Source organism: Aphelocoma coerulescens, chromosome 6, assembly GCF_041296385.1.
Source record: "Aphelocoma coerulescens isolate FSJ_1873_10779 chromosome 6, UR_Acoe_1.0, whole genome shotgun sequence".
NCBI lineage: Eukaryota > Metazoa > Chordata > Aves > Passeriformes > Corvidae > Aphelocoma > Aphelocoma coerulescens.
Window position 1 is genome coordinate 24008837 of NC_091020.1, and position 16850 is coordinate 24025686.

The 16850-nt window shown below is 48.2% G+C and overlaps 1 protein-coding gene across 1 annotated transcript; it reads right to left on the reverse strand.

Moving 5' to 3' along the window:
- Positions 1 to 529: 529 nt before the first annotated feature.
- On the reverse strand, positions 530 to 15424 carry ACTR1A (actin related protein 1A). Its single transcript, XM_069019901.1, has 11 exons — positions 15304 to 15424; positions 9632 to 9696; positions 8666 to 8741; positions 7793 to 7918; positions 6876 to 7000; positions 6353 to 6569; positions 5363 to 5455; positions 4446 to 4620; positions 3529 to 3590; positions 3110 to 3150; positions 530 to 2734 (listed from the first exon to the last, which is right to left on the reverse strand). Exons 1-11 carry the CDS (start codon positions 15349 to 15351, stop codon positions 2632 to 2634), a joined length of 1131 nt encoding a protein of 376 aa, XP_068876002.1. The 5' UTR covers positions 15352 to 15424; the 3' UTR covers positions 530 to 2631.
- Between the last annotated feature and the right edge of the window lie 1426 nt (positions 15425 to 16850).

Below are 16850 nucleotides of genomic sequence, written 5' to 3' on the forward strand. Positions count from 1 at the left end.
GGCTTGGCTGTTTCTGCAGGGGGCAGAGGGATCACCTGCCTTTGAGGGGAGGTGTCACTTACCCCTGCTGCTGTGGAATGCCCCAGAGTCTGTCCTGTTCCTACACCAGTGGCTGCTGCAGACAAGACAGGATAGTCGTAGGACTGGCCACTGTGCCATCTTCCCAGGGCCCACCCTGTGAGCCTGGCTTGACCCACTGCTCTCTCTGCAAACACCTGGGCTGGCACCAGCTCTTCTCACAGCAGCAGTGGCATTATCCTTGCTCAGCCCAGACTGCCCTGTCCCAGCCTTTCCACCTGTCTGCAGTGACAGAAGTCTCAGGGAAAATGCCTGTAGGGGAGAGTAGATTTGGACACCACAGCTGCATCCCAGGAATCTCCTCCCGCAAAAGCCAGGCCAAGAATGCAATCCTGGACCAGAGATTGGTGTCCCCTGGCAGTCTGGCCAGCAACAATTCTGCACAGGCAAGAGAACACAAGTTACCTCCTTAAAATTGCAAATGTGGGAAGAGGAGGCCAGGAGGCTTGAGTGTTGTATATGAATGACTTTATTTAAGTATGCTGGGCACCACCAGGCAACATGGTTTGGACAGTGTGCAAGGGAACAGTCAGGCAGACCAAACGAACGGTAGATTGGAGACAGCACCGTCCTGCCCAGTCACTGCAGGTTACAAAACGGAGCACTGCTGCTGCAAGGCCAGCGGCGGGGCTAGGGGATGGAGAGCACTGCCTGGGGCACGCAGTAATGGAACTGAGAGGAATTTGCTGGAATTCCCCTCTGTGTGCTGCAGCAAACCAGCGAGAACAGAACCAGTTTCCCAGCAGAAGGCTGAGCACTGATGGCTCTTTTCTGACAGGTTCTTGCTTAAAAAACAGTCTGCTCTGATGGGTGGAGGTGAACAACCAGCCTGGCCTCAGCTGGGAGAGACCACCCCACCCCCCTGCCTACAGCTTCTCCAAACCCATGGGTGAGCCCCAAGAATGTGGTTCCTGCAGTGACAACTGGCTGCTGCTTACATTCATCTCAGCTAGGGCAGTGCACTGGCCTTTCCCTCACCTCTGTGGCAGTCCTCCAGCTCTTACCCAATCTCTGCACCTGAGAGTGACCTCAAGGTGATGGGTGGTGATGAACAGAAAAGAGGGAAACAGGGAGGAACTGCCACCAAGCAACTCCAGCTCCATTGCTACTGTCAGGTTCTGCAGAAAACTAATGGGGGGAAAAAAGAGAGCACCGAAAAATGCACAAGTAAAACCTAAAGGGGAAACAGTGGCATGCCCCAAGACAAGCAGGTCTGCTGGCTGCCCAGGGCTGTTAGAGCAGTAGAAGCAAAGCAGCCACCAGGTGAGCAGAAAGGCACCGCAGTGCAGTGGAACACAGCCAGCAGGACAGCTTCCTGCTCACAAACCTGCCACTCACACCGACCTCCTGGTGCGCTTTATTGTCCTCTCCCCTGGTGCGTTCCCAGCGACCGGCGAGTCCCCGCGGAGCAGGGACAGGGTGCTGGCGCAGGGCTGGCCTTTCCACTAAGCGCAGGTGCTGTGCGCAGTGCGAACATCGAGCAGCGGGCAGCTGGGCAACAGGTGTTCAAAGAAGACCCAAAGCATAATTCCCAGGTGCTGTGGTCAGTATTTGAGAGATCCTCAGACATTTGAATAAATAAAACAATTCTTACATTACAATGCACCGTCCCAATTATTATTTTGCCCCAGAATGGATAAAGTACACAAGAGTTACGCCTGGCTGTGAATACATGCTCCCTTTGCCCTGACAAGGCGGGAAGGAGGGAAACAGCCTCGACTCTTACAAAGAACACAAGAAGTCAGCACTGTAAATCTTGGCAGGTTGAGGGGGAACACATAAGTGCCTTCACCCCATTACGGGGTACTTGCTTCCAGAGGAGAAAAGGTATTTAAAACAAGGTACGAGAGAATAACCGTCTAGTACAATGATAGCTGATTAGATTTGCTTTGTTCTACTCCATGCAATACAAACTAAGTCCTATCGCCAACTTCTCCAGCTGTGGTGCAGACCCCACATCAGGCTAAGAAGTTACACACTCATACACACACACACACCAAAACAGTGGGGGCAAATGGACTTAACTGTTGAGAATGTGCTTTCTCTTAATAAAAAATATATTAAAAACAACTTCAAAACCTACTGATGGTGAAGACACTGCTGAAGAAGGAAGTAGCTATGGGGCCTCAGCTATGTGTTTCCAGACAATCCAGGCATTGCAGTCAGGCTGACTAAAGCCTGCATGAGCAGTCTGCAGTGGTTGGCTCCCTTCTGGCTTGCCAGGCAGTTTCTATAAGCTGTTCCCTTTGTTTTTGCTTATTTATTTTACACTGACATATGTGATTGTGATACAGAAAATAAGGGACTGAAATGAAAAAGGAATGGGCCATTCTGGAGAAATTTAGATTGGTATTTTCTCCTTTCCATAAAAAAAACCAAAACAAAATAAGAAGTTAGTAGTACTAATACAACCCTCCTGCTGCTGTTGTCTTTGCTCAGTGACATCGGGGCATGCTGGCGCACACACACACACACAGGCAGCTCTCAGACACTCGGACTCAGAAAAGCGAGTTTAAGTGAGTCTTCGGAGGAGACTGAGGACAGGTCCCAGGGCTAGAAGGTTTTTCGGTGGATGGCACGAGCTCCATCTTCTTCATATTCCTTTTTCGAAACCCACATTTTCTTAAAGGTGTCCAGAGAGGCCAAGATAGAGCCACTACGGAGAGACAGGCATGTTATGGGTTAAACAAAAATGCTGGGGGCACTGTGCAGAGATGGGCTGTTTCTATCGTGACACTTCCCCATAACAGAAGGGTGCTGAGGCTCAGTTACCTGTGACAGACATGCTCTCTGGACAGTCACTCCCTCTCCCACTATCCTCAAAACGTGCCAGTACTACAGAGCCTGGTACCACCTGCCCCCTCCCACATGACCTGGTGACTGCTGCTCCAAGAACACGCCAAGCATTGCCCAGCTGAGCAACGCAACCCCCCTGACACACAGCACCACTTGGGATAACAACCTGAGAGCTGCTGGGCTGTGCTGCCCCAGCCCCATCCCACAGCAAAACGTGCTGCTGTGCAGTACATACCCAATCCACGTGGAATACAATCTCTCCTGAGGAGCCGATATCTGGGAGAAAGAGAGAATCAGTCAGTACCTTCCCAAGCTCCAGTCTGCTCCTCCCAGCACACTGCCCACACTTCACTCCAGCTAACACCTGACAAACACAGATGTATTCTCTCCCAACACAAAGACACCCAGAAGTCCCCACAAAATAGCCACTCTGGTCCAGGATCCTGGACAGAGGTCACGTCAGAGGAGCCACCTTCTCAGTGATGAAACAAAACTGATTTTCATCACAGTAGCAAATGCTGTTGGGCATGTGAATGTCTCAGGAAAGCCATTTCTGGTTTGAAGTAAATGGCAGCTGTAGTGTGAGCAAGGTTCTTTCAAGGTCACAGAACAACATACTTGGCAAGTGACAAACACAAAAGAGATGGCTCCTACCCTTATTTTGACGTCCTTTGGAGCTAGTTTCTTCACTTCGCTCAACAGCCTGTCACCAAAGCCTACACAAGACAGAAAACGTGTAGTGTGAGCATCTCAGCAAAATCCCAAGTTCCATCCACTAACAAGGTGGACACATCCTATGTAGTCCTACTCAAATACCCCATTCCACATCTTACAGAGAGTCCAGTCTGGGGAGGCACAGAACACAGACCGTGACACAACAGGATTTTGTCTCACTGAGACCTCAAACACTGGCACAATGGGCTCTACTTCTCAGCAGCAACCTGAGTCAAGCAAACAAGGTTTGCTTTGGTTTAGTTAGGACCTCCTCCTTCCCTAGGCATTCCTCCTGTGTCCAGCCCATTTGTACAGGGAGTTGAATGGGAAGACCAGGATCTATTTGGAGATGTCAACCGGTGGATAACAGACTGATGGGTTCTGGCAGAGGGTATCTTTAGGTCAATAGGTACCAACTGAGCCCTGAAGGGATGGGTTGAAACCCTTTTGCACACACATAGCTGACACTCATGCAGGACTAGGACCGTTGAACTCTCACATATCAGAGATCTAAAGAAACCTTAGATGGAAGAGCCCTTTTCGGTATCTAACCTCCGATATCGTGAGCTACAGCAGCAGGAGTGAACACAGCTATTCAGTCCTTCCACTGGCACTGACTGGAGGAAAACAGTAAAAGGCCTCCAAGCCCAGAAAGTGATGTACGAGAGCAGGTGTCTAGCATACGCAGAAGGATGTGACTAGGACTCAGAAAATTAGTCAGTAAATGCCCCGAGAGCGCAGAGTTTACACAGCCCTCACCCCAGAGGACAAGCTGGGTGATCTGGGTTATCTTCCCAGTTTCACATAAGAAACAAGAGATCAGGTATGTCACAGCACACTGAAAGAGAAGCAGGAACCTTTGAAAAGCGTGGAGCCTCCAGACAGCACAATGTTGGAGAACAGCGTTCGCCTCAAATCCATGTCTGACTTTTGAATGGCAAAAACGAGCACTTCATGAAGTCCTTCACATTCCTCTCCTATCAGGTCCGGCCGGAACAGGAGCTCTGGGGCTCGGAAACGGGCAGGGCCGATCTGCAAGAGCAGAAGTTAGCACAGAGGGAAGAGAACAGTGTGGCTTTGTTCACTACCTATAGATGGGCCTGCCTTTCTTAGGTGAAGCTTCAGAGTAAGGAAGCTTCCTGGACATTCCTGCTGCACCACTAGATCCCAAGTGAATGCCAGTTTGGACTACACCTCCTACAAAGGGCACCATTTCCAGTTTGCAGATGAAAGAGATGAAGAAACTTGCTCAGCCCCATACAGCAGGTCTGGCATAAAGGGAGCAAATCTAGCCCTGGTACTGGAGGTAAAACCTGTATTTCCTCTCTTTCAACCATTCTATAATAGTGGGTTCAGTCTTCTGAGGAGTATTCCTAACTCTTCAAAGCAACTGTTAGTGCACAGGAGACAATTCTAGGCAGGACAAAAGGCACATATAAAACCACTGCTGGATTTAGTGAGCTGACACCTACCCACACTCCATACCTGATCTGCATTAAGTTTTATTAGATCAGAGCCTGCTCTCAAACAGCTCAGAGTCCCCACAGTCATGCTGCATCCTGCAACCAGGACTTCTACTAGAGGTTGTGAGGCTTCTATTTAAGTTTTCTTTCCCTAAAAATTCTAGAGCCTAGTCAACAGCCTAGGATGAGTTTTGGTCTTTTAAAACTATCCCCTCCCATCTAACACTGTATGAAATTTCCCATCACTGGGGAGCTTTTCTGGAAACCCTGTGCTTCACATGAGGAATTCTCCAGGTGTGGTCCTTACAAACCTCAATAGTGCTTCCATCTGGCAGGTAGTACTGAGCCTTCTCAGTCTCCAGAGTCTCATCCTTCTGGGGGTTTATTGACAGGTAGCAGGCACGCTGGAGAGGAAACAGTCAGGGAGAGGAAGATGAGAAGTGTAAACCCAAATGCCTCTGATAAAATATTTTTCTCACAAATAATCAAAATCCACGTATCCCTTTGGCAAGACTGATTTTAACAATATTATATGCTGGAGAAAAGACCCTTGGGGCTCACAGCAAGTAAACCACCTTGCAATATCCCACTTGTGATCCCTAGCTGCCATGGATTTTACTCCATGAAGGGTAAACAAACACTAGTGAAAGAGATCATCAGACCTTGAAAAACTGCAGCACAAGTAAATGCAAAACCAATTCTGAACCACCAACCCATCTTCACCTCCTTGTTAACAGACCCTCAAGAGGGATTAATGTGACTTTGACTATAACTGTCCCAGAATATGGGACAGCTAAGGTTGCAAATGACCTCTGGAGGTCATCTTGTCCACGCAGGGTTTCCCTAAAGCAGGGTGCCCGGGACCCTGTCCAGATGATATTACCAAGGATGGAGGCTCCACAACCCTTTAGACAAACTGTGCCAGCACTTGGTCACCCTCACACTAAAAAAAAGTCTATGTTCAGACAGAACCTCCTTAGCTTCAGTTTGTGCATCTTGTCCTGTCACTGGACATCACTGAAATGAGTTCTGTTTTCTCTGGATCCCCCCTTCAGACATTTATATACATTGATGAGACTCTCCCCAACCATTTCTTGTGGCTCAACAGCCCAAGCTCTCCCAGCCTTTCCATTTGTGAGAGTCCTTTAATCATCTTAGTGGCCCTAAACTCCCTCACATAGATAATGGATTTAGATGCAGAGCTAGGTAGGCTGGAACTTCCCACCGGATTTCACAAGCCACAGTTTCCTTTGAGAAGAAATCCCCTCTTGGACAAACACAGAAACAAGGCAGGGCATCACCTCCTTGATGGTCTTGACAATCTCAAACTCAGAGGTTGTGTGGAAATCATAGCCTTCCTTCCGGAGATAGAGACGCAGGAAGCGGGAGACATCCCGGCCAGCGATGTCAATGCGCATGATGGAGTGAGGCATGGCAAAGCCTTCGTAGATGGGAACTGCATGGGTGACGCCATCCCCAGAGTCCAGCACCACTCCCGTGGTCCTGCCGGTCGCATAGCTACCAAAGGGACAAAGGCTCAAGTCAGAACAAGCAACTCAAAGTGAGCCCAGGCAACACATCCACACTCAACTCAGGAAGCAGAGATTTCACACAAACAGGGGCTAAAAAACCCTCAAAACCCAAGTTCTCTTTGCATTTCAGCAAATTTCCTGTAAACTCTTTATTACACAAATTGAGTTTCAGTCCTTGCATGAAAAGGGGGTAAATCAGACATTAGTGAGGTCTTCCACAGGTTTATTTTGTAAAAGAATGGATTTTGTGGCAACATTCCACAAACACAAATCCAAGACGAAAGACACTTACAGGCTAAGCACAGCTTGCATGGAGATGAATAGCGCTGGCACATTGAAGGTCTCAAAAAACACCTCAGCAGCACGCTCTCTGTTCTTGCGCGGGTTTAGGGGTGCTTCTGTCAGCAGCACAGGATGCTGGGAAAGAGAAGAAGGAGCTGTGCTGCAGTAACCAGGAGGCAGTAATGATGTGTTCCTAAAAGTTTCTGCTTATTTATTTACTTTAGGAACCACTGGTGCAAGAGGACAGGTACAAAGGAGTAATTTCAGCTGAGTTGTGTTGGACTGTGAATAATCTCTGTTAGGTTGGAAGACCAGCAGGGTTCTGGTCTAGTTATAAAGAAGTGTTAGGAAATGTGCTCTGTGAGTAACTCTGCCCCATGAAGGACAAACAAGATGACTCTCAGTGACAAAAATCAGCCAGATTAGCCAAAATACACAGACCCTAAGAAAGGGTGAAGGCATATGGGTTTAGCACAAGCAGACAGAAATATTCCTACTCCACAACTTAGATTACTCTCAGACATTTAATAATTTTTTGGTCAGATCCTTCCAGACCACAAGACTGTGGTTTTCTCCTTCCTCACTTCAAATCATGTCACTGCTGAGTGGATATGCCTGATGTGCAGGCAGAACAAGAAAAGTCAGAAGCACTTGGCCTAGAGTAGAATCATTAGAGAGAGTGTGGCTAGCAAATGTGAAAGGTAGATTTTCAGCCAGGCCAGACCATCAGATCTGGAGAGGAATTCTGCTTGGACAATTCTTGTGCAGTATCTCCTGAGAGGTGAAAGAGCCTAATTTAACAACAGATACACATTTAGAAAGAAGGGCAAAGGAAAAGTCCCAAATCTTTCCCAGAGTCCCAAGGCTCCTGGTGTTACACACACACACCGAATGATGCCTGTGCCTTTATATAATGTGGTCTCTCACCTCTTCTGAGAACGTCTGGAGCTGGTCTTTAGAATACACGTACTGCCAGATGCGCTCCATGTCGTTCCAGTCCTTCACTATGCCATGCTCCATGGGGTATCGGATTGCAAGAAGACCTCTGTGCTCCTGAGCAAACAGAAAGGACAAGAGAGCATCAGAGCTTCCAACAACCATGCTTCTGAGCACTGTGACTTCTGTCAGACTCAACTTCAGTTTTGATTCCATGAAAAGATAACTTATCTATAGCATACAGGGCAAAACTTGAACACTCATCACAAATATCTCTCCCAGAGAAGCCAAGACTAGATAAGGCCTTTTCATACCAAGTAGGAACGTGTATGGCTGACATTTGCAGAGCATATTCCATCCTAACACTTTTCAAGCCAACACACAGACACCTATCATATGGTATCTTTGTACTACCAGCTCAGCCATGATACAAAACATAACAGGATGTTACTGGGGAATGCAGTTGGAAGGGCTCACAAGAAATGTGACCACACAACTGCCTACATGCTGAAAGAAGCAGGACTGTGGAGAGAAGCTTCCTGCCCATGGCAGGGAGATATACAGCAATCGAGTAGGGTCCATTTCTAAAGTTCTCAGTCAAAAGCATGTAACCATATAGAGCTAGAAGTAGCCTAAAAAGAAGAGAGAGATATCGAAGGCCTTGGGAACTAGGTCTGTGGTCAGCAGATCGGCACAAGAATTTCATGAAGCTTTCCACTCTACCTCAGACACACATGTAAGTGACAATCTGTTCTACTCTTCAGACCTACACAATACCAAAGAACCACAGTCCAGCTGCCACACCCCCGCCTTACAGCAGCACACTGAGATATACGGAGAAGTGCAGTGTACAGGTGTTCTTACCTCTGCCTTTGGACCAATGAAAATATCCCCTTCTAAAGCACCAGCCATAACACGAACGTGCTTTGGTCTGCCCACACTAGAACAGAGACAAGAGAGTAAATGCTTCTACAAAGAGTTCATATGTACCCAAGGATGGCCTCCTTTGTGTTCCTCTCTGTCCTAACCAGAACCTTCTCAAGCAACGGGTGTGTCTGGCGGCACTACCAGCTGCAGACAGACCCAGGTTTGCGCTGAGCTAATCCCAGAATCAGAGGTGAAGGGGACAGATTGTACAGTTCTGAATGGCTGGACATAAACCAGCTGAGTCTGGCCACATTTCTACTGATTATTCAGGACTCACCTGTTTCAACAGTGCCTGGGATGAACATGGCTAGACTGAACAATTGTCTGAGGTGTTGGATCCACACGTGCTGCCTGACCTGAGGCAGGCTTCTCAGATTAGACATTTGTAGTCCCATACCCCACCATCTCATACAGAACACATTGCTCAGAACACAAAATTACTCATTAAAATCCCACTGCTTTGAAAATAAAAGCCAGTGACTATTCAGAGTTCCTGTTCCAGCAGTATTCATCCTGGCAAAACTCTAAGAAAACTTACAAAGAAGACTGGCAGGAATCAAGACATCATACCACACACTGAAAAAATACAGAGGTCTTCACACCTCTCATCCCAAATTTTAGTTTTCCTAGTTCCCTTTCCTCATGTGTGCAGATTAAACAATCCTACAGCTTTGGTTGTGTGTTGAGCCTGACAAAGTGATGTCATCTTTTATGATGTGTGTGTGTCCCTAAAAATCTCAAAATATTTAACAGCGGAGCTCTCATCTCCCTGATGCTTCTTTGCAGCAGGCAGAAAAGAGTAACTCATTTTTCCATTTATAAAACTGGGCAATTCTTCCCCTCTACATATCAAAGAATTGGTACACAGTACTAAGAAGTTACCAAGACCAGCAGAGTACTTACTAGTTAGGAAAGCAGTATTTTGGTATTTGATCGCCTGCAAAACCTGCTTTAATCACACCCGAGCCCTGTGGAAGCAACAGACAAATACATGAGGTTATCATTCATTCCATCATCTTCACAAGTTTTAGAGAAGTGACATAGTACATCAGCACTGCCGGACCCTGTCCTTTTGTACTAGGAAAAAGCTCCCCAGGCTGGTTGGGGATGGGAAGTGCCAGCTTGGCTATTGGAGGGAGTGACTGGCACCCTCCCTGGCAGTGACACATCTCACAGGGTACAACCACCCTGCACACCCTGGTACTGCTCTGCACACACCCAAACACTGCCCTGTACAGACAAGTATTTTTGTAGCCAGGGTAACTGTGAGGGGTGCAGGAGGCTAAATCCACACTCCACAATTGTCAATCGATATTAGATAATCTCTGGGGGGAGGAGAACGCTCTAGAAAGCCCAGCAAGAGCAACTGAACTCTGCCAGCTTCAGGAGGCACTGGGAGAATGAAAAATACAGGCCTCCGAGAAGGAGAAATGGAAAGAATGAAGGGAGGGCAGATAAAGTCAGAGAAGGAAGTAGCAAAGAATTGTGGGAAACAGACTGGAGACGAGACTAGGAAAAGGTGATCAAGTGGTGGATGAACTAGCTAATGCTAAGGAAGCAGAAAGGTGGTCAGAAAAGACACTGGAAACCAACCCAGACTGGGGTCTGGATAGGACAAAGGTGCTGGTTACACTGCAAGGGGAAAGGCTGGGGGCAGGAAGCACAGCTGACGGGATAGAGCTTGTTCAGAAGAGACAAAGAAGAGATGAGGGATGGCAGTCAGAAAGGCACAGATCCGAAGAGCCTTCTGCAACATTCAACACAGAGCGGGTAAAGCCAGCCACAGCAAGGCCCTGGCAGGGAGTCAGTGCCAGGCATCTGGCCCCACAGCTCCCATCCCCGTCCGGAAGCATCCTGGGAACACCAGCATCAACTTGGATCTTTGCTGACTCCTTCCCCTCCTCCATTTCCTCTCCCTGCACAAGGGAATGACATCTTGAAACAATGAGCAGCTTGCAGGAACACCCAAGTTTTGCTAAGGAGCGGATTTTCATAGGATCTCCTCAGATAAGCTGTTTCACTGGTAATCCCAGACTACCATGGGCGCAAGCTCTTCTGCAGAAAGAGGAGCAGTTCTGCTTAGCCATGGTGGGAGCAAAGTGTGTGTGAGTTTGCACTGAAAGCTGTGACCTGTGAAGTGCCTGTTCACTCTGCACAGGCAGAGAAGGGCTCTGCAGCAGGATTGCTCTGGTTTTGAGGCCAGAAAGACATTTTGGCTGCTCCACAGCATTTTAAAATGAGTAGCAACATAGCTCTTCCATGGCTTTCCACTTCTGACCACCTCTGCATGGGTAAGCATCACTGCTTTCACTTCCAGGCCAGGGCCAGATGAGTTGCTCAGGGCTCTGCCAGGCAAGCCCTGGCTGCGGCGGCTTCCGATGCCGCCATCCCAGAGCCAGAGCAGGCTCAGCACAAAGGAATGCGGGGCAGCCCCGTTCACAGTTCAGTGCTCTGCTGCCAAGCTACTTCCATCAGCAGCTTCAGCCACGATGACAGGCTCTGCACAGAGCACGTGCGCTCTGCCACCAGAGCCGGGATATTCCTGCCTCTGAACCACCAGAGCCAGATTTGCCAGGACACATCTGCAGGAGATGAGTGTCAGGAATACTCTGCAAACCAGATGTAGCTATTTCTAAAGCATATGAAAGGTACATTGCTTGAATCCTTGTCTCCTGATAAAACACCTGCAGCCAGGCCGGCTCCAGGAGCACACCCAAGCTGCCAACTAGGCAGGACTAACTACTTCCTTTTGGCACAAGGGACTTGGCTCCACTTGCATCCCAAGGTCTTCACTAACTGATATCAGTGTGACAAAGCGGCCTGTGAAGTGTTAAAAAGACTTCCCTTGAGACAAACTCTCTTCTGGCTATTCCCTTCAAAGCCAAACAAGGAATAAACCAAAACCACTATTTTGATTTTTCTTATCACAGCTTATAAACAACTCCCTGCCTGGGAAAGAATACCACCCTGTGTCAAGGTTTGCAGAAAAATAGTTGAATGAAATGCAGTAACACAATGTAAACATGTTAGAATATTGCACTTATTGAATATTTTGTTCAAGATAATGACTGATCTTGCTGCTAGCATATTCTGCTGTGGGGAACTGGTTTCAGGAGAACAGTGATGCTTCTATTTTAACTTAGAGATTGAAACTTCCTTATGTCAGGCCAAAAATGACCCAACATGTCCTGGTGAGATTCCCAGCAAGTTATGTGTTTTAAGATTTACATACTGAAGTTCAAAGTTAACCAAATGTGTTGGGAGTTCAGAACTCCAACTTGGAGTCAAAGACAAATGACTGCTTTGAATGTGCCGATGGGATGGGACTTCAACACAGTTGTGCTTCCATGTGCCTGGGAATAAACCAAGAACAGCTGTTTGATATCCCCGCACTACAAAGACCTGACTGCACTTTCTGACCTATTCAAGTTTTCTTGAAAACATTTTACTTCCTTGAAGATATGTGCACACAGAGTAAATCTGTTTATTATACACCAGTTTGAGATTCCTATGCAACAAAAGGAAAATGTTTACACTTTGAAATAACCCTGATTCAGAAGGTTTAAAGACCTGTTTTTACATCTTTGTTTCAAATAAGTAAAAACACATGCATCTTCTCTTCTGCTACAAACTCTGATTTATTAAAACTTGAAAAAAATTTACAAATTTATATACTTCCACCAGTAACTATCCTGGCTGGGCTTTCATTCCATTTTGTTTGGCAGGGGTTTATTTATTTTTTTTTAATCTGAGCAAAAGAATAAAAGAAGAAAAACTACATGTAAAATGTAAAGGTCAAGGAAGATAAACTCATTCAAAATTCTTGTGAGTGCCTTGAAGGAACTGAACATACCTCAACCCTGAACATACCTCATCCACTAGCTCTGTAGCCACTTGGTTATGGATTCATTCATCCTGATGCATTTAGGACTCAAATTTAAATGGAAATCACCAATCAATCTTCCATGTAGCACTTTCTATGGAGAGTGCACATTTCATATTGTTGTAAAACTGTTTTATTTGATACAGAATTTATAAGATCAAGAGCAAACCAAAGACACAACAGCCCTTGCTGACAGGTCAGCTGCATAAAATGCCACCACTTAGACTACAAAGCAAACAAGAGATAATTCCATGTTCCATGGAGGTCAAGGAATTTGCACTGACTTTGGCCACAGCTGGACTGTCAACACGTGCATTATGTTCAACAAGGCTCCCAGACCATTCAGAGAGAACTTGTTGGACTGCAGATGGGAATACAACTCTTAAAAATTAGACAATGAAGAGTATTAAAGTTGTGCTGAGGTACAGCTCCAACCTCCCACTGTACATTACAAAGCTCTCCCTGCTGAAAACAAACAGTTAAGAGCAATGTTTGGTAAGAGGAAAGAACCTCATTGTTTTTAGCTACAGAACTTCATGTCCTTTTGGAACACACTGAGATACTAGAGCAGGGCTGGAGGGGTCTGGTTCTCACCAGCTCAGTATCTCACTTCCCCCTTCCCACCTTCCCACACACAGGCACACGTGAGACAGGATAACATTCAGCCTTCAAAAGGTGCCTGCAGCTCTCTGAGGAAAAGCAGTAATGGAACAGCAGTGGGAAGAGTGGTACCTGCTCTGTGCAGCTCCACTTCCTGTCCTGCCTGAACTCCAAAGAGTACCAAAAATGCAGTGTCACCACGAGGCTCCTCAGCCCACAGCCTGCCAGCGTTCCAGGCAGATGTCACAACAACTGCTCCATTCTACTTCTTGTACAGGGAGGGGATGGGGAGGGAGCTCATTTATCGGAGAGGCAAGAAGAATTAGCTTTTATAAGACCATTTCATAAAATGAAAAAAGACACAATCAGCTGCTGGCAGCACATGAGCCCTTCTTCAGGTCTGAGGCAGGGGAGGCAATCACTGTACTAAATAACAAAAGGACATGCTGAAATTAAATACACACTGCTACTACATGAGTAGCTCAACAAAGTCATCCTCATAGTACCAGAACACCTAGAGGTAAGTTTATTGTTTAGCTAATCACTCAACAACACAGCAAGATCAGTGCTGATCCAGTCATTCCTAAAAACAATCAACATAACACATTTTTTAACATCTTCAATAAAGAAGGTACATGTTTTTCTCAACACAGTCAATTTTACTGCTTACTCTTATTTTCTGTTAGATGTTTTCCTTCAATGTCTAACCTAAATCTCTCTGCTGCAAGATTCCAGGGAATGAAACAAAGCCAAAATTTTATCAGAGAGCTCAAGCTGTAGAGAGGAATTTGGGATACAAAATAAAGAAAAGGTCAGAAGAATAACTGCCTTTATCTGAGAAGACCTACAATCATTCACCTAATGGGGAGTTAAAGCAATAGGTTGAGAAGTGCCAGGCTAGCAAACCCACTCCATATGGCAAAAAGATTGAGCAGAAATTAAGCTTGTGGAGGAAGAATGGAGCACAGTACTGGCCCTTCAAAACAACACAATCTCAATCACTGGCGGTAGAGGTCAGAAGGGAGGAGCACGGGTTTGTGACTCGCTACACTGAAGGAGGCTATGTCCAAGATATGCCCTCCCACCCCTTCCTGGATGGTCCTTCCTCCTGGGAGGGCAGCACGGATGGGACAAATCAGAACTGGACCCAGAAGTACCTCAAAGAGGCACGGAATCACTGTCATTAATCTCCCGCAGAGCTGTAACACACACAGATTGAAGGTCTGCTTTGTGCTAATGAGCAGCATCAGCAGATTGGAGCAGCCATCTGCAACACCACGCTACGCTGTCAAATTACAGCTGATGCAACCCGTGCTGGGCACAGATCCTTCAGCAGCAGCATTCCAAAGCATGGGAATCCATGCCTTGGTAAGGGCACTGCTTTGTTGTGACCACTGTGCTGGATGCACTGGAGGAGGGGCAGTACAAGGGGTGAAGGCTTCTCTCTCACTGGGCCTGTGATGGGGGCCTGGCTGGAGAGCTCCATGTCCCGCATGGGCCAAGGGAAGTGCCGGCACCCCCAGAGCCTGTGCGGGGTCCATCCACGGCCTGCCAGGAGCAGGCTGGAACCCTGGCCAAAGCCTGCCCCGGAGCATGCTGGGAGAGCTGCCATGGCCTGGCCCAGCACCCCCATTGTCCCCCCAGCACAAAGAGGGGCAGGGCGGGGCCGGGGGAAGCCCCGCCTGACTGACAGCGCCAGCTGCCAATGAGCGCAGGTGATCCAACGACAGTCCCGCCCCGCCCCGGCAGGTAGCAGCGGGCTGCCCCGCTGACTGACAGCCGCCCCAGCCAATGGGGGCGCGCCGCCCCTCCCAGCCAGAAGCAGCTCGGCGGCGGCGGGGGCTGCGCCCCCCAGCGCGGGGCAGCGGCCCCGCGGCGGATGACTGCCAGTCGCCCCAGCCAATCGCGGCGCGCCGAGGCGCAGCGGCCCCGCCCCCCGAGGACGCCGTATGGCGCTGTGCAAGGGCCGGAGGCGGCGGCCGGGCCGGCTGAGGTGGGGGTGCGGCGGCGGCGGGCGGGGCGCGGCCGCCCCCGGTGACAAAGGGATTGCGGGCCCTCCCCGCTCCCGGGACACGCGGCCGCCCGCACTCACGTTGTCTATCACGACGGGCTGGTTCGCTATCACATCGTAGGACTCCATGGCGAGGACCCGCCGCAGCCGCCCGTGAGGGAGCAACAGCCCAGCCCTCGCCGGCGCATGCGCGGAGCGGCGACGCAGCGCCGCCTGGGTGATGTATTCCCGCCGCCGCGGCGCCTACTGGGAGCTGTAGTCCGACGCTGCGCAGAGCCCAGCGGGGTGGTGCGCCGGAAACGGAGCATGCCGGGAGCTGTAGGCCGGCGCCGGGAGCGAGCTATGCTGGGAGTTGTAGGACAGTGCAGGAGCGGGGACTGCTGGGAGGAGGAGTTCGGAAAAAGGGAATCCTGAGGACACATCCGCGGCCGAGAAACTGGTGGATGTTGCGGTCTAGGGGATAGCTGGGTGCTTCCACCAAAAATCCTGCATCGCAATTGGCTCGCTCCCGCTTAATACATTTCCACCCCCTAACTTTTTCTAATAGGAAAGGAGAAAAAGGTGATCCCATTAACTTCTGTAGAGGAGATCTATGACTAAGGAAAGCATTTTATTGTCCCAACATTTCACGGGATCATCTTTACAAACTACTGGTCATAACAGATCTGTTCCCTCCACGAAATACCAGTTTCTCTCCGTTTTTGAGGCAAGAGAACCACAAAATAGGTGTCAGTATAAAGAATGCACATCATGAGCATTTCAGTGTTGAACCATGAACACATTGTCATTTTCCATTGACTGAGTATTCTAAAAGCACTTGGAATAATTAATGACTGAAACTCCAGGTCTTGTAACTAATTAAAATGAACTTCCATGCCAGTGAGCACACCTGTCTTGTCCCACATCTCTCCTGCAGACATGGATTTTTCTCCTGTAGTTCCCACCTTTAGCCCTAGTAGATGTCTCATCCCAGATGTTTACCTTAAGCGACCTTCCTCATTCACCTAGTGTAAAAGAGGGAGCTTTTGTACAACAGCATTGAGGGGTTTAAATTGAGGCTAGTGTTGTATCACTTCAGTGAACGCCAGGAGACACTCATTATGGCTGTATTGAGCCAACACAGCCTTTCATACAGACTCTGCTACATCCACCTTCTCAGTGGATTGTAGCTGACTTCTCGGGCAGATGTCACAAAAAGTAGTATCACAGTAACAGGACAGGTGAAATATTTTTCACTTTGTGAAGTGAGGACACCAACTGCTCACCTCCTTTATCAGGGGATTGTCACTTGGCTGCCAGCTTGTCAGCTTCTTGACCATGTGTGTTCTCCCAAACGGTGTCATGAATGTTTTTAGAATAAACTCTCACCTATTTAAGTGAGAAATGCGAGCATGAGCACTCACTTTCTCCTCTGAGCACTCTAAAGCTCATTTTTTTTCTATTTGCTGATTAACAAGCAGGACCCTGCTCCAGCAAAGGTGTGTAGGACTATTGCACACACACCAACCACATGTACATACCTGGCTTTGCATGACCACAGGTGTAGTTGCAACTCAGGAATGAGCCAGATCGTTAGTGTGCTTCGTGCACAAGTCACAATCCGCGATCAAAAAGCCCTCAAACTTCAC